This window comes from Pyrus communis, chromosome 5 (assembly GCF_963583255.1).
Source record: "Pyrus communis chromosome 5, drPyrComm1.1, whole genome shotgun sequence".
Lineage (NCBI taxonomy): Eukaryota > Viridiplantae > Streptophyta > Magnoliopsida > Rosales > Rosaceae > Pyrus > Pyrus communis.
In genome coordinates this window covers 27,404,050-27,430,650 of record NC_084807.1, presented here as the reverse complement: position 1 = coordinate 27,430,650, position 26,601 = coordinate 27,404,050, and the positions used below count along the sequence as shown (strand labels likewise).

The 26,601-nt window shown below is 37.6% G+C and overlaps 3 protein-coding genes across 4 annotated transcripts; 1 reads left to right on the top strand and 2 right to left on the bottom strand.

The window, feature by feature from the left end:
* Nucleotides 1–6,037: 6,037 nt before the first annotated feature.
* Nucleotides 6,038–9,448, bottom strand: LOC137735084 (low-temperature-induced 65 kDa protein-like). 2 transcript variants are annotated; one of them, XM_068474456.1, is made up of 7 exons: nt 9,307–9,448; nt 9,034–9,198; nt 8,050–8,850; nt 7,705–7,962; nt 7,376–7,591; nt 6,458–7,162; nt 6,038–6,372 (listed from the first exon to the last, which is right to left on the bottom strand). In XM_068474456.1, exons 1-7 carry the CDS (start codon nt 9,335–9,337, stop codon nt 6,278–6,280), a joined length of 2,271 nt encoding a protein of 756 aa, XP_068330557.1. In that variant the 5' UTR covers nt 9,338–9,448; the 3' UTR covers nt 6,038–6,277. The 2 variants fall into 2 exon arrangements, with proteins under 2 accessions (XP_068330557.1, XP_068330558.1); XM_068474457.1 differs by having other exon boundaries at nt 6,458–7,156.
* A 1,839-nt stretch (nt 9,449–11,287) lies between these two features.
* On the top strand, nt 11,288–17,099 carry LOC137734531 (protein SHORTAGE IN CHIASMATA 1). Its single transcript, XM_068473777.1, has 9 exons — nt 11,288–11,617; nt 12,359–12,445; nt 12,533–12,610; nt 12,698–12,769; nt 13,001–13,078; nt 13,182–14,396; nt 14,520–15,050; nt 15,152–16,861; nt 17,001–17,099. The coding sequence occupies exons 1-9, from the start codon at nt 11,288–11,290 to the stop codon at nt 17,097–17,099; spliced, it is 4,200 nt and encodes a 1,399-aa protein (XP_068329878.1).
* A 383-nt stretch (nt 17,100–17,482) lies between these two features.
* On the bottom strand, nt 17,483–21,638 carry LOC137735223 (uncharacterized). Its single transcript, XM_068474632.1, has 7 exons — nt 21,441–21,638; nt 21,167–21,310; nt 20,722–20,922; nt 20,460–20,620; nt 20,262–20,343; nt 18,179–20,121; nt 17,483–18,005 (listed from the first exon to the last, which is right to left on the bottom strand). Exons 2-7 carry the CDS (start codon nt 21,233–21,235, stop codon nt 17,771–17,773), a joined length of 2,691 nt encoding a protein of 896 aa, XP_068330733.1. The 5' UTR covers nt 21,236–21,310; nt 21,441–21,638; the 3' UTR covers nt 17,483–17,770.
* Between the last annotated feature and the right edge of the window lie 4,963 nt (nt 21,639–26,601).

Here is a 26,601-nt window from a genome sequence, read left to right as displayed (position 1 = left end):
TTCGGCTAATGTTTGAAGTTAACTCCAATCTGGTCATATGAAAAACTGCAATATTCTTGTTTATGGCTCACTGAAAAATCTATTATATAAGAACGATCTCATAATTCTAGTAACAATCGATATAATGGATAAAATCCACTAGTTAATAAGGTTTTATTTTTTTTTGTCGATCACTAGTTAATAATTGGATTTGTGGGTTTTGTGCGTTAAAAGAGTGATATTTTGATGAGTAGGATCACATGACATTACTATTCATTCAAATTATAACACATTTTTCTTTTTATCACTGACTGACTGAACTATAACCTCAGCAGTTAAGAATGAACTCCCAATGACCAATCAAAAATCAACATCCCAATTGATTATATTGAAAAAGTTAAATCCCAGGTAGTCAAAATTTCCGATGTAATCCAAGCCAAGTGAAATGAAATCAATTATTTTGTTAGATATGTAATAGTAAAAATAAATAAATAAAGTAAATTAAAGGCAATTTTGGCACTAAATTTAAATTATGGAGCTTTATATATAGAGATAAAAACTTGGGTAAAATACAAAAAACTACCTCAACTATTGGTGTTACGACACTTTCATACCTCATCTTTTAAAATTGACAATGTCATACATCATCTTATGAATTTGTGCCAATGTCAGACCTCTGTCAGTTTTTCTGTTACTTTTTCTGTTAAATGCTGACGTGGCTAGAAACAGGACCCATTTTTATTAAAAAAATAATTAAATATTTAAAAATAATAATTAAATATTAAAAAAATTAAAAGAAAAACAAAAAAACAACCCATCAACTCGTGTCCTCTGTAAACACGAAAAATTCCTAAAACAAGAAACAACAATACTTGTTCAAAATATATTTTTGTATTAATAATGATTTTGGGTTACAATCTCTTTGTAATTTGATCCTCTGATTCTATCTTCGTAGGATGTAGGTTTGTGGATGAGCTGTTGATCCAAAGGGTCGTCGGGGCTTGATCTAGGGATGAACAGTTGATGAATGGATCTTCAAGGGGCGTTGGGCTTGATCTTGAAGAATGGGTGTATGGGTTTGTTGAGGTTGTTGATCCAAAGGGCCGTTGGAACTTGATCTTAGGATGAACGGATGATGAGTGATGAACACTTTCTTCAAGGGGTCGTTGGGGCTTGATCTTGAATTGGTGGAAGTTCTTCAAGGGCTATTGGGGCTTGATCTCGAATGAGGATTTGACGAAGAACGAAGAGTGCTTTCTTGATCTTTCGTGATTTTCTTGAGAGCTTTAGAGTTTCAAGGCTTCAAGGTTTTGGTGTGTATATAAATTCCTCCCCTTTCCTCTTGATGGAGAAGGCTATTTATAGGCCAATAGAGTGAATCACCACCATCCATTTTTGGTGAAGTGAGTGGAGTTGGTAGGTGAAATAGATGTGTAATGTAGGTGAAATGAATGTGTGATGTAAGTGAAATGAATGGAGTTTGTAGGTGAAATGAATGTGTGATGTAAGTGAAATGAATAAATGTTGTAATTTTAATACATTGGTTAACATTTATTTCACTGAAATTTCGGTGTCTACATCCCCCTCCCCAAAAACCCTGGTCCCCTTCTCTGAGTTCTCCCCCACCCAACCCTCTATCTCTTCTCTCTCTCTCTCTCTCTCTCTCGCCTCTTTCTCTTCTTTTTCCCTACAACCTGCATCCCTAAAATCCCAAAACCTAGAAACACCGTCGGCGAGCTCTTAATCGTCTAACCCGATGATCGCCGATTCATCCCAGACCATTCATCGCCACTCACGCTGGCATCGGAGCTCTCCTTCTAGCACCACAGGTGCTTCTGGTTCCCCCACTTCAAATACCACGGCAAGTCGAAATTGTGCAGAGGCTTCGCCCTCTCAAAACCCATTGCCATGGACTTCACCTCCACTCTCTCCTCCTCATCTGACTCGCCTATATACATCATTTATCGGAAAATCAGACCAAAGAGAGCCATTCTCATATCACAACTCTCTCTCTGTTTCTCACGCCTCCTCTGATTTTCTCGAAAAATCTCGGAATTTTTTGGGAAAAACGGAAAGTTTTTCTATTGGGATTGTTGTTGTTGTTATTATTTTGTTTTTCTCTCGCAAATCGCCGGAGGGACAGACTCCGAGGGCGAGGAGGAGAAAGGAATGTTGTTGTGGAGGTTGTGGCTAGAGTTAGGGTTTAGGGGCGATTGGGGGTCATGGCCGTCATCACTAGAGTCAACGACAGAGGTAGGGTTGTCGTCGGTGGGATTGGAGAGGAAGGTTGGGGGGGACGAGTGGGAATGATTTCTGGGTTTTGGGATTTTAGGGATCCAGGTTGCAGGGAGAGAGAAGAGAGAGGCGAGAGAAAGAGAGAGAAAGGAGAGAGAGATGGTTGGGTGGGAGAGAACTCAGACAAGTGGATCTGGGTTTTTGGGGAGGGGGGACACGGGTTGATGGGTTCTTTTTTGTGTTTTTAATTTTTTTTTTTTTAATATTTAATTAATTTTTTTAACCATTTAATTAATGTTTTAATAAAAAATGGGTCCCGTCTCTGGCCATGTCAGCATTTAATAGAAAAAGTAACAGAAAAACTGATAGAGGTCTGACATTGGCACAAATTCATAAGATGAGGTATGACATTGTCAATTTTAAAAGAAGAGGTATGAAAGTGTCGTGACACCAATAGTTGAGGTACTTTTTTGTACTTTACCCTAAAAACTTTCACTATATTTCAAGTAACTCTATTAGTTTTTAAACATGTCAATAAAAGACAAAAACATGAAAACAACTAAAGCTCAGCCCAAAAACATGAAAACAATGTTTTAGAATAGGGTTATTATACAAAATGATCCCTGAGATTTGCATGATCAATAGAAATGATCTCTGAGATTGAAAATCAATAGAAATGGTCCTTGAGATTGTCCACCATCCATGATTTTGGTTCTTCCGTTAAAAATTCTTTGGGAAATTTTCAAAGCTTTGTAACTCAATCGATTCTTAACCAAATTCGACCCATAATATATCAAAATGAAGATAAGAAAGTGTAGAATAAGATTATAACTATTTGGAAGCCCAATGATTGCCGGAGAAGGCCGGAAAATAGCCTGAAAGGAGACTGGTCCGAGGGAAAACTGAAAAATTCGCTGGAAACTGGGTAAACTTCAAAGTTCATCACTTCTTCAATACTCAACAAAATCGAGTGATTCACAAACAAAAATTATACTTCTCGATGAGACGAAGAGAATGATATCTTTCTTTACTACTAATTCACCGTCGTTTGCCCCGAAAACTGCTCGAAAATGGCTAACTCAAAAATGGTTAGCCACTTTCGAGCTGTTGTCTGACCAAACCACGGCGATTTAGCCTTCGAAAAAGGTATCATTCTCTTCATCTCATCAAGAAGTATTATTTTTGTTTTTGAATCGATCGATTTGGTTGAGTATTGAAGAAGTTATGAACATTTAAAGTTTACCCAGTTTCCGACGAGTTTTCCAGTTTTCTTGCGGACCAGTCACTTTTCAGGCTATTTTTCGGCCACCTCAGGCAACCATTGGGCTTCCAAATAGGTATAATCTTATTCTACACTTTCCTATCTTCATTTTGATATATTATGGGTCAAATTTAGTTATGAAACGATTGAGTTACAAAGCTTTGAAAATTGCCCAAAATCGTTTTTAACAGAAGAACCAAAATCATGCATGGTGGACAATTTCAGATACCATTTCTATTAATTTTCAATCTCAGGGACCATTTCTATTGATCATGCAAATCTCATGGACTATTTTATATAATAACCCTTTAGAATATCATTCATACCCCTAAATCTTTAAGGCTGTTAATAAAACTCAACCCTCACAACTCCAACAAAATTGATAATTTGATCGCATTTGGCGTCTGCATTCTGCGTACAGCTTGCCTAGATGTCAATGTGGTTGTAATTTTGATGCGATATAACTTTCTAGTGCAATTATGAGAATAATTAATGTGTTCAAATTGAAGCATAAAATCGTAGGAAAAGACTTGGCTGCTGAAAGATTCAGCAGCACCTCCTGCTGCCAACCAATCACTGCTGGACACGTGTTCAAGTTGTGATTAAAAGTTGTGATTAAAAAATTCACAACTTGGACACATGTCTAGCTGTGATTGGTTGGCAGCAGGAGGTGTTGCTGAATCTTCAGCAGCCAAGTCTCGTTCAAAATCGTATATTCAGGGAATTTCTATTAGCATACAATCCAAGATGTATTATTTAAAATTAACATCAAACAGTGTGTTTAGGAGATTAACATACAACAAGGACATATTTCTCTCGAGATATAGACGTCAGGTGAGGATAAATATAGAGAGGACAGCCAAGAATGAGTATTTATTAAATATAGCCAAATATTAGCCCCTAATTTCAAAAATGTCAGTTTTTATAAAAAAAAACTTTTAAATATATCTAAAATATCACTTAAATAGACACAAATGCCCTTAAACTTTAAAGCTAAAAAATTAAAAAACCAAAACCTTGTTAGATGAAGGGTTCTCACAGCTAAACCTTAAAATTGGAGGAGACCTATTGAAGGCATCAACTATTGGTGAAGAATTGTGCATCCCTAAACGAAGATGAGTGTAGATGGTTAATTTTTTGCACTTTTCCTCGTCTACGTTTTCTCTTTGCTTTTGTAGTTTCTTCCTTCGATTGAATATTTATGGAAGAATGAATTGTCAATTTTTATAACATTATTTATCTCAATTTTCCTTTGGATTATATGTGCTTCGTATTTAATTTTCCACCTTTGCATTATTAAGGGTGTTGTCCGTGCCCGGATTTTGTTTTTGAAGATTATCATTGACTGTGGTAGTGAATTGAGAGATTTGTTGTGTTCTTAGAAAGTGCAAAAAACATATTTTAAGGTTTATAGAATAGAAAATCTTCGGGTGCATATTAGAAAAATTAGTGAAAGTACCACTTGATTATGGCACAAGAATATTTTAATCAACAACTAGTTATTTGTATGAATTAAGGGTATTTGTGTCTATTTAAATGATATTTTTGATATATTTGAAAGTTTTCATAAAAACTGACATTTTTGAAATTAAAGGCTAATATTTGGCTATATTTGATAAATTCTCCCTTTTGTATTAGATTAGATATGAACCCTACTAGCTTAGGACTAGAACACAAAAATGTAATCAGAAGTCCCGTAGAGACAAGTCGCAGCAATCATTTGAAACCCTAACCCTATCTCTTATTTGAGCACTGGCTCCATTAATTATATAGTGTCGGTGCCTCTGCCTTCCACATTTGTTACACCAAAAACAATTCCCAAAAAAAACCGTTTATATTATTCGGTTATGATTTTGAACATGATTATAAGGGTTTCCAAATTGTATACGTAACCGAATCCGACCTGAACAGTAAATAATATAATTTATATATAATATAATAGTATATATATATATATATATGTATGTATGTATTTGTATATCTATTATTCTCCAAACCATTGCCTTGAGAATAAAAAAGTTGGATTTTGTAGAAAAGTCAAATTTTGAATCAAAATCAATGCAAACTCAATGGTTATGAGAGACGTCAAAGACAAACCAACATCATCAGTGTTTCAATATTTATACTCAACAAGATTGATTTATTCATTGGATCATTTTATACATCAAATGTTTAATAAGAAAATTAATATCTACCAACTTAAAATGTCTCAATTGAACAAATATATTTTTTGTATTGACAAAGATGGATATACCAGTTACCCAATGAGGAATCCGTTACCCATTGAGTATAGTTATGGATTATACTTGATGATTAATTTGCGGCTATATATATGGTTAATTTTTATAGTTATGAGAATGGATATAATATTTCCGTCTCCAAACCGAACCGTTACCATCCCTACTTCTTCCTCTCATCAAGAACAAAGTAACCCAAAATTTGTTAGCAACTTCAATTTGATACATCTGATTCTTACTTAAGATTAGTGTATTTGTGCTTAATGCTAATTATTCCATCACAAAAATTGATCAACGCATGAATAATCTAATTAAAACGCCGAGATCAACAGTAAGTGCACGTAGACAAAATCATAAAATCCCCTGCTTGGAACTGAAACAGAGTGTCTCTGTTTTCTAATCCATTACATACATCATGAGACTTCAACATATGAAGCAACATTCGAAATCACAAAGTCACACTTATCACTCCACAACCCACAACATTTTCTCCAAGTACAAAACAAAACAAATTAAACGAAGTAAAAACCCAATTTATTCACCAACTTCCTTCCATCCACGACCATCACTTCCCGGACTCGTCAAGTCTCCGCTTCTCCACACCGCCGCGACCTCGTTGCTCCGCCACACCAGTGCCAGAACTAGAGAAACCCTCTGTACCTGCCATCCAAAAAAGAAATTAATTGGTCAAATTCGAATTAGCCGAGTACAAATTCTGATTAGCAAAATGCTATCGAGTTTTTACCAGTTGAAGAACCAAGGGACTCTGGAGAAGCAGTGGTTTGATCAGCTTTCCCAAACAACGAACCAACAGCCCCTCTAAGCGTATCCGCCACAACCTTCCCATAGCCAGACTGCTGGACATCCTCAGCCCCATAATCCGGCCCCAACTGCCGAGTCACCTCCTTGGTCTCGGTCACTTTCCCGACAGGCCGAGCACCACTCCGAGGCTGCTCGGCCTTACGCTCATGCGGGGTTTCCGATACGACCTGAGAAAGCGCCAAGTCCTCCTCAACGGGCTTCAACTTCTCAGACAAATAGCCCTTCACAGAAACTCCTTTGTCCTTCCCGGCTTTGTCATACTCACCCCGGGTAGTAGCAGTACCCTGGTGGACTTCTTCTTTGCCCGCCGTCCCTGTACTGCCGGGGAGCTTCGACATCAGGGTGCTCCCTGCCCCGGCAACCTTCTCAGAGACAGGTATCGGCTTCTCAGTAAATGCGGCTGTAATGACCATACCCTGTTGCTCAGGTGCAGCTGATCCGGACCCAACGGCTGCGTGATCTCCATATCGCTGTTGGTCAGTGTCGCCGCCATATCCTAGCTTGCAAGCGACGACGTTTTTCGCAGAAATTGCTGTATCGGCAATAGCAGTAGTGGCTGATGATATTTTCCCAGTATAGCTCCCCTGGTTTGATGGATTCTCAGGAGTGCTTAGATTTTGTCCTGTTCCTGGATGAATGTGTAATGTTATTAATAGACTAAATGTGACAACATATAAACGTATCGACTACATATAGACAATTGTAACGTAGAAACATGAACAATTGGAGAAAATTTTCGTTGTGACGGAAACACAAGTGGTGCATCATGTGTTTTAACATCGATAAAATATCCAGCTTTTCAGAAGGGTCATTACTAAAATTATACTATTCCCGTAGTTACCTGTAGTTTGATAACTGGAAGCCTGAGGCTTAACAAATTCGGGCTGATCATTGTTCCCGCCTCCATATCCAAGCTTGGAAGCGATGGCATTTTTAGCAGATATTGCCTTGTCGGCAATGGCGTAACTACCGCCCTGGTTCGGTGGGTGCTCAGGAGAAAATTGATCATGGCTTCCAGTGCCCAAGTTTTGATTTGTTCCAACATCATGGTGTAATCCTATATCAACAACATATCAGTTATAACCATATTAACTACATATTGACAATATATCCGCATTGTATTATACATATTCGCATGTTATATACCTTAAGAACATATCTGTTAGTTACCTGATTTAGTTGAATCATTTTCTGGAGAAGAAGCATAAGGATTAACATCTTCACGTTGATCATTGTTCCCTCCGCCATATCCTAACGTTGAAGCCACAGCATTTTTGGCAGATGTCGCCTTGCCAGCAATGGCGGATGCGGCAGATGAAGCTTTCTCGGTGTAACTACTGCCCTGGTTCGACGGCTTGGTATCTCCAGCATGGATGCTCATCTTATCAAACGAGCGGTGAATCTGCGTAATTCCAAATTCATCGCCACCTGTTGCATGTTACAGTTTACTTATTCGTAGCAAAAAAAATGTAAGTAACTTATAATTCAAGGCAAAAAAATTGTGTTATGGTTTACCAGCATTAGTAGGATCAGTAACTTTAGTCTGATCATTTGAAGGAGTAAACGCCCGAGGGTTGGCCATACGAGCATTTGGATCCTCCTCCAATCCTCTTGGTCGGTCCAAGTTTACCTCGGACTGCCCGAAATGCCCTTCGTTTCCGGTAGCAGAAGTATGACTTGGGTCTGTAACATTGGTCTTCTGGTAGTCTCCACGAGAGGAAATAGGGGCGCGATCGTCCAATCCCCGGTATTGCAAAGGGACCCTGGTTTGACCTGAATGCCCTTCTTTCCCAGTACCAGAAGTCTGCCTTGGGTCAGCGACATTGGCTTTCTGGTAATCTCCTCCAAGGGAAGAAACAGGGGTGTGCTCCCTAGATTGACCAAAGTGCCCTTCCTTCACAGAAATGAAAGTTTGACTTGGGTCAGCACCCTTGGACTTGTACTCTCCCAAAGAAGGCAGGGGAGTGTTCTGTGGGGCATTAGGTGCTTCCCCCGTTACAGACGTTTTCCCGAAATCAACTTTGGGCTTCTGGCTTGGAATTTGATCATGCCCAACGAGAGACTCCGTCGTCGAGGCATGGTAATTTGGCCTAGGCTCGAGAACCTTGTCGTGCATGGGTGTCACTCCTGGCTGAACGGAATGAGTTTGCCTAGTGCGTTGACCTGCAGCGGGTGCGCAATCCTTCATCGGATCAGTCTTCTCCAAATGCGGCACTTTGGGATCGTCATCGTGCTTCGCTGCTCCTTTCGTGTCTCCAAATTTTTCTATTGGTACCTTCGGAATGTCTCCTTGCCCCGTAGCACGGCTTCCAGTTGCTGCACATCATATTCACACATTTAATCACGTTTGTGTCCCAAAAGAATAAATCATAGCTAAGTTAGATCGATGTCAGCAAATACTACCTTAACCAACCGACCTCTAACCAACTACCAACTACCAGTTGACATAGCTATGCCCTAAATCATTAAGATGAAAATAAATGAATTGAAACAACATACTTGTTGCACCATGCACTCCAAGGTCTTCTCCTTTTTCTTCACCATCTTCCTCGTCGAGATCGTGTTCATGGCCTTGACCATGCTTTGTGAGCTTGTTCTTTATCTTCTTCGCCTTGTCCCTTACCATCTTGAAAACCGACTTCTCCTGGTGGTCCTCCTCCTCGCCTTCATATATACAAATTAACAAATAAATTAACAAAATTGAAAAACTAACACCGTTGTTAATTAAGTATTTGAAGTATACCAAGTAAAATGAGGTTTCTCGTTTTTTACCTTGGTGCGTCCCGACGTGTTGCGACTCCATGATTCAAATCAGTGAAACTTCACGAATTAACTGCGACTAAAAAACTGCTTTGTGATTTGCCCTTTTAAGTTTGCAGAAAAGATCAATGCTGTGCAAAACAGACGAGTGAAAGTGTAGGTTTATAGGGACTAGCTTTAACAGGAAACACGGAGACTTCTTCTGCCACCTTTGCATGACTCTGTCGCCCGGAACGAGACACGTGGGATAATCACCGTCCAGCTTCTAGTTTTCTGCCACGTAGCACTATCTGCTATACGTGGCATTCGGGCAGCGCTAGCTGGTTTTGTGCGGATAATGTCATGCAGTTTGCTCTGCGGGAGATTTTTTAGGTACGGACATGATCATTGAACACGGGTACACCAATCAATACATTCTGCTTAGTGATAAGTTTTTTAATGTGATCGGTACACGAAATGGTACATCATTTGTTATTATGCAAATGATAGGATACGTGTGCTAAAATGTTAATAACTTAAAAAATAAAATTTCTCACCACTTTTATTAAAATATGTTGTACCACTTAGGTTTCTGTTATAATAAAAAATTTCCCCTGTTTAGCTCGAGTCTGGAGAAAGCAAAAGGTTTGTATATATGGTTGGTATGGACACACCTGCACCTGACACCTAAACGCTGCAAATAATGACTTAGTATGTCGACCAAGCAACACAAATAATGACGTAGTATGTCGACCAAGCAATACAAATAATCACTATGTCGACCAAGCGATACACTATCGACTATCGATGTGTCATCATCCATGTTGGTCAGACTATTGAAAGTTCGAACAAAACCATCTATATCTTTATGTATAAAGGGAGGACACAAAATAGTGAAACGTTCGAATATTCTTAAAATGTTCTTGCTTGATAGAGAAGAACAACATACAACTACCCAATTAAAATATAGACAAAGTTGTAAAATTACAAACTTTACAAAACTGAGGTTGCTCCTCTACATATAATGTTTGAGCAAACCTTAAGTTTACATTTTTCAACCGCTAGATGAAGAACCCACACTTATAGAATAATCGTAAATAAGGTGGCCCCTCCAATCGCTCATCCCGAAAAATAGTTTACCACATCTAATTTCAGGTGAAAGTAATCAAAATCACTCTATAGACACACGTACAAGATTGAGGTTTATCTTTAAAGAATAGCCAAGAGAAATGTTAATGAGACTCTTTCAAAATAAGACTCTCGATAGACTCCGTATCACATCTGTCTTTTTGGCACAATTTCCGCCTAGATCATAAAATATTGTGACAAAAAACAGAGGTGGCAGAAAGTCCATGAAGAATCTCAATTTTAAGAGAGTTTCCATAGCAACGAAGTCATAGAGTGAATAGTTAATTAAAGCGCAAGTAGCGTATTTGTCAATTAAAATAATCGCTTCAATTTAAGGTGATTGAATCTAGAGTTCAAAACTTTTTAATGTACAAAAAATAGAAAACTAAAATCAATAAGTTCATAATGGAGTTTTAACCACCACGGGGTGGCCCAGTGGTTCGCGACAAAATTCAGGTTCCTATTTCATACGACACGTCCTAAATTCAATTTTTGGCACTGATGTATCGCACGATAGTGCCTAGAGAAGGCTGAAATACCTTTGTGAGTCTTTCCGACCTCCAGATTGAAAACTGGCGTGGTGAAGCCACATGTGGTTTTTTATTTTTTTTAATTTTGACAAAAACAAAAATGGAGATTTAAGCACCTCAATTCATAATCTTTAATCGTGATTACATACATGCCGTTTGATGCGAAGACCGAATTATTACATTATCCATCCAACGCAAGATATAGTTTCCACGTTCTAGTGCATAGTACGCACCCGGCGCATTTTAGTACAAACGACCCTATCCGTATCAATAAAACGGCCGAAATTTTAAGCGCCAAATTGTGAATTCCTCTGAAACCAAAACAGTCCGTTGCGTCTCAAAATTCTGAAGCTGAAATGCGAACTCGCTACCTCAACATCGACTACTTCACCGCCACTCCAACCCAAACCCCGGAATCCACAACCTTCCTCCACCTTCCGATCCCTCACCCCCCTCCCTCCAATCTCTCCACCGCCTTCGACGGCCTCCAACTCCCCCGCTTCGACTCCGAACTCGAAGTCTCGCTCCAAATCGAGCAATTGCCGATCGGAGCCGCCCTCTCCAAGTTCTTTTCCGATGTTCTTCCTCAGAAGATCGTTATCGATGTTGCGGACTTCGAGGCCGGCGATTCGTCTCCGAGTTCTAGAAGTTTCGGTTCCGGAAGCCGTGAGCTGCAGTTTTGGGAGGTAATGTGCTGAATCGGCTTCGGAATTTGTTGATTATCCGTAATGCAGTTGATTTTGTAACTTAATTTGGATTGAAGTTGAATTACCGCATTGTTGCGTTGGTTATTGTTGAAGGAAAAATAGATTACTGAGTTTTATCGTTCAATGTAGTTATAGGTTTTGTTTGGCTAATAGCGTATCATGTATCAGAATAAAATTAAATCCAGAATTGTCGTGAATTGTTATTATATTTCTTACTTATTCAACGTAATTTGAAAATTAATATTAACTAATTAAGTTTAAAAGAAAAAGGAAAATAACTAAACTAGCGATCAATGATTGATTTCGTTGCTGACATTAGTATTTAGGAAACAAAGAGATTTAATAATTATTGTTTTTAGTAATTTATCTTTGCTCCTGCTACAGACTGTTCTTATAAGTTCGATTTTCCGCTATGTAGTATATGGAGACTCTGGAAAATGAGAAACTAAGTAGGTATTTTGTTTTATTTATTTTAGTCTTAGGTTCATGTTCGAAAATCTGAAATGAGGGCGGTGAATTGTATGAAGCCTGTAATTTCTCTTTTATTTAACTGCACAGGGTCTTACTTTGATGTCAAAGTCGATAGAAGTTTACGAATTCTGAAACTGAACTTATATGTTAAGTAGTTATAGTAATTACATTTTAAAGTAATTCAAAAGAATCTGTGAAAACTGTGATTAGTGTTATTCGTATAATATATTTGTTTGTGATGACCTGCAGCAGAAAGCCGAGGATCTTAAAGAAGAGAAGGGATCGGAGGATCAGATAACTTTTGGTTCCAAGACTCATGGGACTGACTTTCGAAAAGTATGCGTATGGAATTCTCATATCATAAGAGCCTTATCATGTTTGTTCTTGTCTGAGAACTGAGTAGTCAAACTTATGTTACTGTAGAAGGATAATGGCAGAAGAGATGCAGAGAAAGATGCACACCCATATGAAATCCTCCGCTTTGAAACACCAGAGTTGGATGTATTCGTGGTAAAATGAATGTCCACTAATCAGTTGCTAATATACAATTTGGTTCTGCATCCATAATATCTTGTCTCTTATCTGCAGGAAAATGCTTACATTTATGAGAAAGAGGGGCTCCTGTTTCTTTCAGAAGTTCCAGAGGCTGAGAATAATTTAGTAAGTTTCTTATAAATTTACGATTCAGTTATAATTTGCTTTGGTCTTTCTAATTAGTTGACGCATGACAAATAACATTGGCACTTCTCAACCTCCGGATGACTTGTCCTTGTATGTGTTATAATTTTAATGGTGAACATTGTAATAATAATAACCGTAGTTTTTTTTTTTGTTGGTTATCATATTAGATAGTGATTCTGAGGTTTTTAACTTATGTCATTCTCTGGATAGACATTTGATAGGGTGGATCTTAGAATCACTATAGGTATGGAAGGGGTTGGATTGACTAATTTTGAATTTGGTGTGCATGTATTATATCAAGTTTACTGTGCATTATTGTTTACTTTTGTTAACAAGTTACTGATATTAAGTTTGTCTAAGGGCTGTTAATGTGGTGCTGTATTCCTTTCAGGAAATGCTTAATCGTACACTGGAGTTTCCTTGGGAAGTTCATGAGTCAGTTCATACAGTTGAAGACTTTCATTCAGAGTATTCCATGGATCAAAAGGCTTATATGTTTGAAGATGATTGTTCTTACAAGGACCAAATGCACTTCTATCAGAATTTCCCTCTATTAGAAGTAAATGAGATAACTCTGCCAACTTTGACAGGTTTGTCTGTAGAGGATGAACTTTCTTCTGTTTACGAAAAAATTGAGCCCCAGCATGGGGATAAAAAAGATAACCTGAATGGCAAGGAGCTTTTGGGTACAAGGGAATACGGGATCTTGGAGGGTCTTTTAGATCTTCGATCTGATCTTGGGTCTCTTGAGATTACCCCTGAAATGGATTTATTAAGCATGGTGGAAATGCCGCAGATTCAGGGAAACATCACATATCAAGGGACGTCCACGGGTGCTTGTTTCCAGTCTCTAAGCCCGGTTGTTTTTGAAGAATTTCACATTCATGATTTGAACTCATCTCAGCATTTTGAAGTCCTCATTAGTGCCCTAACAGCAAATGAACCAGAAACTTGTGACTGGATGTTTCATGGAGACATAAACTTCAATACTTTGATTGTTAGTCATGAGCTAGCCCTTGTCGATGACACATTTAAATCATTGCCTGTGCCTGTTCTCTCTGATCATGAAAAGATATGTTCTTCATATGTTGTTATGGAGGAAACACTAACTAACTTACAGCCGCTACCCCTATCTGCATCAGATAGGATTTACTTGGATTGGCATTTTCTCGAGAAAGACAAATGCAATTGTCAAATTTCTTTCTCCCATCAGAAAATCTTGGAGGATACAAATTCACTGAGCACCTGTTTTGATTGGGACTCCTATGATGATGGAAAACTGGTGTATGATTTTGCTTTCTCGGATGCTGCAGTAGATGAGTTTAATACAGAAGAAAACAAAGAATTACAGGAGTTGCCCTCTGATGGCATTCCTATGCTTGCTGGTCATCTTTTAGATACTTCAGGCAAATTGTCAGGCGGCGGTTTTCCACAGAAAAAAATTGGAGAGCATATTGATAAAAGAGGCGCTGAGAGGGCTTCATCACTTTTCAAGTCTATGTCACAATTCAATGATATCGGCTTTTTCTTGAATCCCCAGAAGGCCTCTACAGGTGGAAATAGTAATTGTGCAGTTACCACAGTTGCTAATGCTACATTTCCAAAGGTTTAATCGTTAATTATTTGAATTTATCCCTCCCTCATTAATCTCATTGTTTATTTGTTTCATTTATGGATAGCTTATAAATTCCAACACACTTACCTTTCTATTCAAATATGCTAACACCAGATGTATGCCCAGGGAGAGCAGTCCTATTCTATATCTGCTCCAGTTGAGAATATGAATGATCAGCAGTCAGAGAAACTCTCGGACATTTTTCCTGGTCAGGAAAAGAGTGATATGAGATATAAAGAAGGTGCAGATGAAGTAGAAGCTAGCAGTATGCCCCTACCTAATCTTTCTGTGCCATCTGCAGTGGAAGCTGAGCGTTTTCAGCAGAGCATGGTCTCTTTCCCTGAGATGGTCATTGTTGTAAACACTCAAAATCTTGATAAGGAAATGATAGTATCTAGAAGAAGTACCTACCAAAAAATTCTTGCAATGGAGAAAGAAGGGGTACAAGTAGTAGAACGTGATTCAGATTTACCTGTGGATATCATAATCAGTTCTGCAATTTGTTTAGTGTGGTATGACTGCAAAAACATTGGAAAGAAAGCAACCACTCTTGATGAAGCTTCTTCATGCTTACCTTTGTGCATTGAGAACATTGCCACAAATGTTTTGACGTTGCTGAGTTTCACTTTCAGTGGCTGCTTTATGGTAGTTACCGAAACTATTTTTCGTAGTTTTCTACTTTCTTTGTTTGCGTTTTCCACACTGAACTGATATAACTTATTATTCTAGTGTTTCTCTTTCAACAGATCTTTGAGGGAGAAAACAGCTTCCTCTCCACTGTAATGGAGTACTCAGATGGACTTTATGCAGCAGCAGCGGGCCTGGGAATTGATTTGCAGCTTTTCAACTCATATTCATCTGAGTTGACTGATGAAATTATATTGAGCTGCATGGGACATGCCACAAAGTCGAATAGGTTTATATATCCTCGAATGCCTGAGTCGGAAAGTCTTGCAGAATCATTCCTTACCAGATTTCCTTCAGTAAATGCTTTGACAGCTCATGCAATACTGTCTTCAGGAGGCTTGCTCAAAGAGTTTCTTGAATCGTCCCATGAAACCAGGATGAGTGTAATCCAAAAATATCATGTTCCTGATGAAAGTATCACACTATTTAGTACTTTATGCAAATATGGTGAACCGGCAGATTCTAAATCAATTATGACAGACTGCTCCTCTTCAGTGTCTTCAGGTCCGGACTCGGGAAGATATAATCGGAATCTTGTTTTGGAAAGAAAGAAACGAAAATACAATGGTAGTCCTGACAAATATGAGTTACAAGCGGATGAATTCTTGCACCTGGAACCGTTGAACCAATTCAGTACCGACATCTTGAATCCTTCTACAGCTTCCAAGTTAGCTGATTCATGTATGTCAAAAAGCCCCAAAATAATTGATGAGTTCAGAAAGTCTAGGTTCTCTCAGAATGACTTGTTTGATCAAGAAGTGGGTTTAGATATGGATATGATGATGAATCCTTTTAAGGTTTTTGAGCCATATGATTCTCAAATCTCCAAAGGGCCTCAGGTATTAAATGAGATAAAAAGGTCCTGTTCATCGTTGAAGGATAAGCTGTCAGGTCAGAAACGAGGATCAGATACGCCTATCATGAAGAATTTTGATTTCTATAACAAGAATTCTGAGGTTCTGCATGAGGACCTAAAAGGAGAAGTTGTTGACCTAAAAGGTAGTCCTGTATTAGATGAGGACTTTTCTTTTATTGGCAACTCTATGAAATTCTCATCTCAGATGCCTGAGTTGGAAATGGATTCCACAAGGAAGTCTAAAGCTGCAAGAAAATTGTCATTTGGTTCAAGTAGTCACCGTACTTTCCCAACAGCTGCTGAAATCAACTCAACTCCCACTGTTTGGCGTTCTGCAGAAAACCTGAGAAAAATTTCGCAAGTTGGAGCCAACAATTACTCAGATACAAATCTCGAACATGATGTTTTTCCCTTAACAAACCGTAACAAGCCCTTAGAGGAGACTTTCATGAAGAGGTCTGGGGGGAAATCTCAAGGGCTACATTTCCATGAAAATGATATATCACCCTATGGAGGAACACAAGGGCTACATCTCTACGGAAATGATATATCACATTATGGAGGAACACCACTCTCAAAAGCTCTCCGTTCAGGCAGTTCACAGAAAAATACTCCCTGGACAATAGAGTTTCTGAACAGAATCAAGGAAAAGAGCAGGTTGCGTCAGCAGTCCCTTCCTGGTGACTTATCTGGCCCTAGTTTGGGTTATCCAGGGAATGTATCAAAGGTTACCAAGAGAAGAAGTCCGTCTATTCTTGATTTTTACAAGTACCAAGGTGGCAACACTCCAAGAAAGTTACCAGGAAAAAAGAGGCAGAAGCGACCTTTACAATCATCAAGCTCATCAAAGAATGAAACAATTTCAGCTCCTCCTCTTACCGAGTGGACACCTATTGATAAAAGAGCAAGACAGGTTTGTCTAGCATCTCTTTTGGCATCTTGAGAGTCTTTTTTTCTTGTATTATAAACCATATGCATAGATGGTATTCCTATCATCGAAGCATTGACAGTTTCATACTGAGTCTTTTATTTATCCACTCAATCAACTGCAGACACTATCTTTTGCAACGAAAGATAGTGGAAACCAGACTAAGTTGGTGTGGAGTGATGGAGCTCATGGTGTCAGGAAAAAGTTTCAGATGCAAACATGAAACGGCAAGGTGTGTTGGCTCAGAGCTTATGGTTAAGGATCATGGTTTTAGATTGCTTCCCAATTACTACAGAAAAATGGAATTTGTTTCTTTTTGTGTTTACCTGGCCGAACATAAAATGATAACTGTTTGCATCTCTATTTCTGAGTCAGTACTTTTGTAGCTGTCTGGAAGTCCTGAGTCCGTGTAAGTAATATCAATGAAAAAATGGCTGAAATATAGTTGGTCTCTAATTGTTAAGCTTGAGCATCTCATTTTTAACTAAGTTACATTGTCCATGCTAGATGTCATCTGGCAAAAAATGTTCAACAGCTAGGCTGATGCATTCTTGGCATTTACTTAAGTCTATGAGACGAATAGCAAGGACGAATGAGTAATGCCTGTATGACACAAATACTGTGTTAACCATAATGAAAATGGTACAATATTCTTGAAATCTCAACTCATATGAATCCTGGATCTTCATCTTTCGGGTTCCAAAGTTTGGTGATTCTGTAGTGATTCGAGTTAGAGAATGATGAACAACAGATTTATAAAAACCTAATGTCTATTGCTGCACACCCTATTTCTTAACCTTTGGACATTCTGCAGAACGACTGAAAACCCAGCCTCTCGCTGAATGAGATTCCCATTCTCTTTTCCAAGCCCTGTTATCAAAACCTCATAGGAAGCTAGTTCTTCTTGCTGTTTTTGAGGTTACGCACAGTCATTACAAGTTGTTGCCTTTCACCTTCAACCTCTGCGAATCTGAGACTTATCTCAGAATATCTTTCTTCCATTTCCTTCAGTTCGTCTTCCATAGATTTGTTTCTTTCTTTCAGCAATGTCAATTCGGTCATCAAATCTGTATACTTATTCTCATCAATGGTGGCTTTCAACTGTTTCTCCAAGCAATCTTCTACTTTCCTGTGAAATGAAATGAAGTTAAATAAGTCGCAATCTACTTTTACTGGTGATTGTACTTGTTTGTGTTCACATTTACATGCATATTCTCATCAACATAGAAAAAACAAAAAACCTATATGCAGATAAAATGGTATAATTAGTTGAGTTAATTTTGCTTGATAAAATGAGTGTACCTTTGTCCATTGGTATTCTTAACCTTTTTCTTTGAGTTGCTGACTTTCTTTTGTACTTCAGCTTGTAATTGAGATATTTGTTTCTTCAAGCTTTCTTTTGCCAACGCTTCTTTTTTCAACGTATCCAACAACTTGCTGTGCTGGGTCTTCAGGTTTTCCACTTCGGAGTTCAGAGAAGCATTTGTCGTTTCCTTCTCATCTTTCAAAGATCTAATGTCGGTAAGTTCTTCATGCGTTTTCTCTGTTTCCCGCTTTGCTGAAGCAAATCTTTTCTCCAAATTTTCCTTTTCAACACTCAGACACTGGATCAGCATCCCATTTTCTGCAATTAATTTCTTCATTTGTTCCAAATCTCCTCTCAATTTATCTTTCTCCTGTCTGGAGTTAGAATTCTCGTCTGTGAGCCTTTCTATCTCAGCTTCGAGCATTTGGATTTTCATTGAGAGAGCTTCGTGCTCTTCTTCCTCATGCCTCTTTACTTTTTCAAGTTGCTTTGATGTATTGTCTAGTTCCGAAGACATCTGTTCTATACGTTTTGCTTTCACCTCAATCTGGTTGACAAGATCTTGCAATTTTACTTCAGTCTCGCCCTTAATCAGCTCTAACTCTTCATTGGCTTTCTGGAGCATCTCTTCCAGAATTCTGTTCTGCCGGCGCAGTTCAGTGGCCTCTGTCATCGCTTTTGTGGCCTGTATCTCATTTTCATCAACCTTAGACGTCATTTCCACAGAAAGCTTTCTAAATTCCTCTTGAAGGTGCTCAACCGTATCAGAATTATTGGACCTCGTCTTCTTCAATGCTTCCTCGGCTTGGATGGCCCTGTATTCCTGCTCAACTTTGGCATTCATCACTTCCTCGAGTTTATCTTCAAATCCCTTGGCCTGCATCTCGCGATCCATCTCCAAAGACTTAAGTTCACTTTCAAGTTCCTGAATGGACATCAAACATTCTGAGAATTCATGTGCTTGCTTCTCAATTGTTTCTTCTGATCTCTCTAACTGAGATTCAAGCTCTTTTATAGTAGCCATATAACCCGCTCGCTCATTTTCCATCTCTGTTCGTATTCGTTCTTGGTTTCGATCTAACTTCATAGAGATGTCATATTTTTCCTGCTTTAAAAGGTCATAGTCCAAGCTGAGCTGTTTTATACGCATATCCTGCTCTTCCCTCTTCTTCTGGTGGGTGTCTATTTCACTAAGAAGTTCTCTGATGTCAAGCTTCAATGATTCTATTTCCTGATCATCCTCTTTTTTTCTTCCTGCGGAATATGTTCCCATCACTTTGGATTTTTTTTCAGCTTCTAACTTGCTTGAAAGATCAGATATCTCTCTCTTTTTCTTTCCCAATGCATCTTCGAGATCCTTCACGACAAGGACTAACTCAGAATTTGAGTCTTGTGTCTGCGCGAGCTGCGAGCGAAGATTGGTTCTTGCTTTCTTTTCAGAACTAAGCTCTTGCTTCATTGCTTCTAACTGCGCTCTTGTATCCTCAGTCTCGGGCTGCAACGTTTTGAAAGTCCGTTTCCCATTACCACGTCCCTGCGAGGACTTAAGTTGTTCACATTCCATTTTGAGCGCATCTCTCTCCTCTTTAAGGCAAACAATCTGTCTAGACAGATTGTGTCCTTGATTGCTCTCTTTGGCCATCTGTTTCCGAAGAGACTGCAATTCCAGTTCCGATAGGTCTGCCTGCCTCTTGAGAGCAGTCATTTCATTTCTGAGTTTATCAACATCTGAAACGGCTTGCACTCCTGTCGGAAGCTTGTCTTCAACAATGTCTGGCGAGTCAAATAAGCTTTCATCTGAAGACCAATCCAAGCTTGATTTTTGACGCACATGGGTTTTCCTTCCGTTGGCACCCGCATGTCCATTTTGAGGCATAGAAGTTGGTACTTCAGGGGGTGACAGGGAACTGCCAGCGTCACGATGGGCATATCCTTTATTCTGCAGCAACATGAACTACATCTAGTCAAGTTCCCATCCTCAGATTCATCCCAGAACTGGCACCTTTTTCCCACACTCAGATATTCATAAATTTTAGGTCATTCTAGTTAACTTGATTGAAAAGAAAGTGCTATAAATACCGTTTCGTTGAAACTTTGGTGGTTGCTTCCATCTACGCTGCTATGGTGCGAAAGACTTGGATCGTCACTCTCTTCGATTTCCCTGAAGATCAGATTAAATCTTATGTCTAACTTGCGCAAGCGAAGGGAACAGCGAAACAAATATCGAAACAAAGCAAAACTAGAGAAGGAATAGAGTGATAGAGTGTGGATTGTCACCTTTGATCACCATCTTCCCGAATCCTGTCAATTGTCACATGTAAAACCACACCAGAGTTTGCAAACTTAAGGGGCAGTGTGATGCTTAACGGTTCAGTTTCCGCCACAATATCTGCAAAATCAATTGAAGCTTCTCCGAGATAACCTGATTTCGAAGATCCCTGCAACAATCCCCTTTGAATTACAACATTACCAAAACAATCCCATCTAAACTACAAAAATAGAAAACCAAAAAAACTCCAAAAACTCGATTCTTCCATACATTTGAAACAATGAAGTGATAAATCTTCTCTTTCAGTTTTCCTGTTTTTACTTCCTCAACGAGCTTCACTGACTCAAAAACTGGATTCTCCCAAATGCAGGTGCCGTCCTGAACCGCCGCTTTCCCCAGCTTCACCGTTGCCTTTCCGACGTCGTCCGGCACCAGCGACAGCATCAAAGCAGGCTTCTTCAATTTTGGCACCTGAATAAAAAACAGTCAGAAAAAAAATCGAGGTACGAATACGATGATCCTGTTTACACACACACACACAATATATTATATATATGTATATATATATATATATATATATATATAACTAGGTCGCATTTCAGCTGAACTTGTTTCGAAATCGAAAATTTCGAAATAAATCCATCCAGAACAAAACCATTTCGAAATAAGTGACAGGAAAGGAGAAGGTTTTAGATTTTGTGTTTGAAAACAATACCTGCGTTGCTTGAAACTGCAGTTGGAATACAGCCCTTATCTTCTTCTTCTTGCTCCATGACTTGAACATGTTTTCTGTTTTCTGAGTCCTGAGTTTTCAGATCTCGGAAAAAAAATTCTGAGATCTACGGCAAACAAAACAATGCTGCTTTGTATGATGTTAGAAGTTAGAACAGAAGTTAGAAGCAAGCAAGGTGTTTTTCAGTCTCCCGTTTTTGAAAACAGATGAATATTCTGAAAACGACTACAAGGCTGTGTTGCCGTGAAAATCTAACCTCTATCTGTAAGACTAGATACTCCACCACAGAACCATTTTTGAAGACGACTCAGAAACAGATTAACTAAATAAATAAATAATTAAATGTGATTTAGAGAAACAAAATAATAAGAAGCTTCGCTGTAATGGACTTTTAATGCAATCATGTGTTTCAGGAAAAGATATCTGAATCGGATTACAGACAGCTTACTTTGTGCTTTTGTAAAGCTTAGTGACAGAAATGCCCATGCAATGCGATTGAGATTTACAACGCAAAAGAGCCATTTAACTGTAGTAGTAAGGAACTTGACTTAGAACCAAAATTTTTAGGTCAAAAGTGATTTAAGGACTACCAGATTTTGATAGGTCACCTTCGAAGTATGTTGATTAATAAAATTGTGGCCCCATAACTCCTTCAGTACTCAAAAGTCCATGGCAAATACTGTTTTGGTATAAATAGGGCTGGAAAATTCTTGGGTTTAGTTGAGCTTTGATTGGGTTGACCATAAAAAGATGTTTTAGCAAGTCATTCAAATTTAATCCATTAAATTTATGGTGAAAATGATTGAATCCAAAATGACCCGTTTTGTTACCGGGTCAATTGTTTCATTCATTAAAAAAAATAATAATAATTAAATTGTCTATGCAGTTCTTAGTTGGGGTTTTCATTTTAACGTGTCAACGGATATTTAACAATTTTGCAGGTGGACTCGAAACCAACCATTAAATAACGGGTCATTAACGATTTCAACTGTTATCAACTTGGCCCGTTAAGACCCAACCCAGTTACTGATTTTAGCGGGCCCGTTGTGTGCGAATTGCTACCTCTATCCATTGTGTGCAAATTTCTACCTCTATTTACCGTTAAAGAATTTTTATTAAACGCAAATCACCGTCTGATATGAATATCACATAACAAGTAGTGTTATTTTTCATGTTTTATCAAAAACAACTTAGATTAACTAGCTCCGCCCGTATGATGATGTTCTGGTTTAATAACGCAATTCTATTTTTAATCTCAATCTACATAATATACGCTCTAATTAAAATGCTATCCTAACAGTGTTACGAGTCTATCCAAGTCCTCCCTTTTTTTCCCATGAGAAAAACATCATCATCCATGGCCCTTCCAGCAATGCAAAAGTCCAAAAGATGCGTAAAAGTTGTTACTTTATGTAAGTGCCTTGTCGGTCGTCTTTCTCTAAGACTAGCTGAATTGCTCTGTTAATAAGCTAATAATTCCTATAATAATTCAGGATGCACATGGCAAGGACTTGGATATATCGACACAGGACTCATGTGATTGTCTTTATCTTGTATTTTCTTTTTCTAATAAATTTGGAAACTGGAAATTGCTTAACATTATTCCATATATTCGTAGCAATGTTCTCAAAATTTCGGGCTAACGCTGCCGCCTAGACGGTAGACAGCTGGTCTTAGATAAAAAAATAAATAATTTTTATTTTGTTTTTTTTAGTACAACGACATGTTTTATACTAAGGGGAGATGGGAGTTCGACTAAGTTACATAATGAGCAACTTAATTTGGTATTGAATTCGCATCAACGAGATTCGAACATAAGACCTCTCATCTCCAAGTAAAGAGGAATATCACTAAACCATAGTACTGAGTTGCTCATTTTGTCTTTTATTTTCTCAATAAATTGTAAGAAACTTATTGAATACTTGGATAAACACTCATTAAATACTTGTTCCTCATATTTTTAAAATTTATGTATGGCATACAATTAGGTATTTTTTTAAGTATAAGCAAAATTATTTATGTTATATAATGAATTTAATTATTTTTTTTTTTAATGTCTATCCCACCTAGACGTTAAGCCCTTACATGCCACCTAACTAGTGTCAACACCTTTTAGAACCTAAATTCATAGAATAACAGCTTCATGGTTTGTCTTTTTTATGTATCTGGTATAGACAAGGACCGGACAAATTACTTCTCATATAAGTTTACATTCTTCCGACCTTAATTACAAGAAAACTACGTAAAATACAGTTCGTCGGCTAATTCTCCAAATCCAATTGGTACTATATATCGATCAACTGTAAATGCTAGTTAGGTACCCATGCTTCTCAACAGAATTCAATTGAAAGACTTACCTACATCCTCCGAGTTGCAACCGTAGCATTTCAGTCCAATGACACAACACTACTTGTTTTAAATTTTTCACTTGACGTTACGTGATTAGGTTGAGACACTGCTATTTTAAACGTCAATTTACAACTGGTCCAATTTGTCCATCAGATGTCTCTGTTTTGTTTTCCTTACTAAAAGCCTATTTGTATTTTGTGAACCACGTTCATCCACCCATCAATTCGGCAATAAATTGCTTAGGATTTGAAATGAAAAAACCACGCAGCATGTCGAATATGCGCGGCCATTCTAGACAATTGATTTCCTTGTAGTTATCCAGTTTATTTAAAAAAAAAAATATATATATATATATATATAAAATTAACTAATGGTTTAGTTATTACAGACATTTCGGTCTTTCTAGTCATTAATTTAATAAGTTAAGAACACATAACGTATTGTAATATTACAAACTTGAAATTCATTCTTAATCAATAACCCACCTTCTTGTAGTGATTAGTGGTTATCCAGTTTATCCACAAATCCTTTTCATTTGATACAAAATAAACAAATACTTAAATCAAATTGTCTAGTTCTTGCCTTTGCGGTGTTGTAGGGAATTGGATCCTCTCCTGAGCAGGAAATCAAGATCTTTCTGATCTACTAACACGGACCGTTAGATTTTGAACCAATGACTACAATTATTATAACTTTTAAAGAGGTCCCCTGTTTATAGTCGTTGAATCAAAATCTAACGACCCGTGTTAGTGGGTCAGGAGGATCCTGATCTCCTGCTCAGGAGAGGATCCAATTCCGTGTTGTAGGATCTACTTTGAGTCATTTGACTAATGCACGATGGGATCTTAGTATTTGTAACGATTCTCACAGGACGTTACAGTTGCAGTAACACCGTATATGAGTTCACCAATACTATTACGTCCTGATTCAATAAACAATGACATATGTAAACTTTTAGCACATAATATTATACTAATACACGTACAAAACAATTACATATGAGTTCTTTTTCTATTTATACTTTATTAGAAAACCAGTAACTATTAATCGTGGGTGGTTATATTTGAGTCCAACTAGCATGGATTACAACATAAGGGTAAAATCATTAAAGATGGAAGACATGATTGCATCTACCTGTCTCTTTAATAACTAATAACTATTCTACTAGGAATATCTTCTGAATAGTGGCAATTTGGTGTCACGGCTTCAACAAAAGTATTAGGATAAAATTGCCCTTTAATAAAAAAAATTCAAAACCAACACAATATAATATATCAAATAATGTAGGGGTAATTTGGTAATTTGGTTATCATAAAATATAATATAAATATAAGTGGGAAGAGAGAAAAGAATAAAAAAATGAAAGGATGAGTGAAAGTTGATAGTGCAGGGAAAAGAAAAATATAATAAAAAAATAAGAAAAATCATGAATGTTGTGTTCAAAATATCTTATAGTCGCGCGTAACACGCTGTGATTCAAAATTATCTTTTGCACGCAGTTGTTTATTAAATATTATTTCTCTATTTTTAAACACTTAAGAGGTGTATAGTGCTTGTTATAAAAAAATTAAATTAAATTAAAAATAAAAAAAAAATCTTTCGCATGCGCATAATAATGTGATTCAATTAGTTGTTTGTAGACACAAATTAGAGTATTCTAGTATTAGGATCCTACACAAATTATGTGAGATTTCAATACAGAAGGTCCCTTACTTTGTGCCTAAAACCAACTTAGTTAGTTGGTTCTCCCGTCAGATTGAGAAATACTAACTTAGTGAGTTGGTTCTCCCGTCAGATTGAGAAATACTCGTGTTATATATTTTCCTTTAATACATAGCTTTTGAGGGCCTCAGTTTAATAAAAAGAGATCAGTTGGTGGCTTCATCACAACATTTCACTCTTTTGGGAACTTGGAAGATTCATAGAATCATTTTAGATTCTTCCTAGCCACCGTCGTGTGATTCACTCATGCTAGGAATCGAAGTCAGAATGTACTGTATAGAATACGAGCCTAAAATTTGTTCTTAACCACTAAGCCATTATGTGGCGGCTATCTTTCGAGGGTGTTGGTTGAACTTGTTTGTGTTTCTTTACGCGATCTCTTTTATTTTGGGCCTCCAAATCGTTAGGCCTAGAATTTTTAGCTCTTCTAGCGCTGAACTGCAATCACACTCAGGCCTCAAATAACCCTTGGGCTCAAAGTGAGGGCTATGGGCCAGAAAGAGTAAGACGGCCCGTGTTATAATATATCAATGTATGAACCTGGACGGAATCAGAGCATTTTCATTGAATGGGTCCCTTCTTACTCAAAGTATGAGGTCACCAATGACTTAAGCTGCCAAGTTGTGACAGATTGAACGTAGGGTTGAATGTATGCCAACCACGACGTGCTGAAAAATTACCACCTTAACTTTCATGCGTAGAAAACATTGTTTTGGGATTTCGAAAAAAAATCAAACTTTTAAGTATTTTGATTTCATCGCTGAACAACCTCTTTAGATTTGAAAAAGACTTAAATCAGATAGTACTACCAAATATATTTTACTTCGCGAGTCCTAGGAATGATCGAATTGGAATATAAAATTTCAGTAATAATTCAATTATCAATAAACACGTCATACGATTTACAAAATTTAATTTAATTTTTTGTTTTTTCTATTATTAATACAGTTGAAATTGTCATACGACTTTGAGGCAAAAGGGATCAAAGACGCGAGCTACGCTACACCCACCATTATGTATTTTTGCCAAACGTATATTTGTTTCTTCTTTCGACAATGATTCCATTTTTAATGATACAACTTCTATTAAAGTTGAATATTGTTCAAGAACATGGGAATTGTTAGGAAACGACAAACACTAATATCACATTATATCTTTAAACGGAATTCATTCCTTCATTGGTTGATTGAACAACATATGGAAAAACAAGGGATATCAACTAAACAAATGTTTATAATCCTAACACGTCAATGTCAGTCAATTAGCTCTTAATTTAATTGTTTTGTTTTGTTTTTTTCTCTTTTTTTATATGTTAGAGGACTTCGATTCTCTCTTATAGTTGGTAA

What these genes read in the sequence shown, in the direction of transcription:
- LOC137735084 (XM_068474456.1), bottom strand. Translation starts at nt 9,337, where the DNA reads ATGGAGTCGCAACACGTCGGGACGCACCAAG. An exon ending in AAATGATTCAACTAAATCAG is followed by an intron (nt 7,592 to 7,704) that starts GTAACTAACAGA and finishes TTGTTGATATAG; the next exon opens with GATTACACCATGATGTTGGA. An exon ending in GTCCCTTGGTTCTTCAACTG is followed by an intron (nt 6,373 to 6,457) that starts GTAAAAACTCGA and finishes TTTGGATGGCAG; the next exon opens with GTACAGAGGGTTTCTCTAGT.
- LOC137734531 (XM_068473777.1), top strand. Translation starts at nt 11,288, where the DNA reads ATGCGAACTCGCTACCTCAACATCGACTACTTCACCGCCACTCCAACC. An exon ending in ATTTTGAATTTGGTGTGCAT is followed by an intron (nt 13,079 to 13,181) that starts GTATTATATCAA and finishes TATTCCTTTCAG; the next exon opens with GAAATGCTTAATCGTACACT. An exon ending in CTAATGCTACATTTCCAAAG is followed by an intron (nt 14,397 to 14,519) that starts GTTTAATCGTTA and finishes TGCTAACACCAG; the next exon opens with ATGTATGCCCAGGGAGAGCA.
- LOC137735223 (XM_068474632.1), bottom strand. Translation starts at nt 21,235, where the DNA reads ATGTTCAAGTCATGGAGCAAGAAGAAGAAGATAAGGGCTGTATTCCAA. An exon ending in ATCACTTCATTGTTTCAAAT is followed by an intron (nt 20,621 to 20,721) that starts GTATGGAAGAAT and finishes GGATTGTTGCAG; the next exon opens with GGATCTTCGAAATCAGGTTA. An exon ending in ACCAAAGTTTCAACGAAACG is followed by an intron (nt 20,122 to 20,261) that starts GTATTTATAGCA and finishes ATGTTGCTGCAG; the next exon opens with AATAAAGGATATGCCCATCG.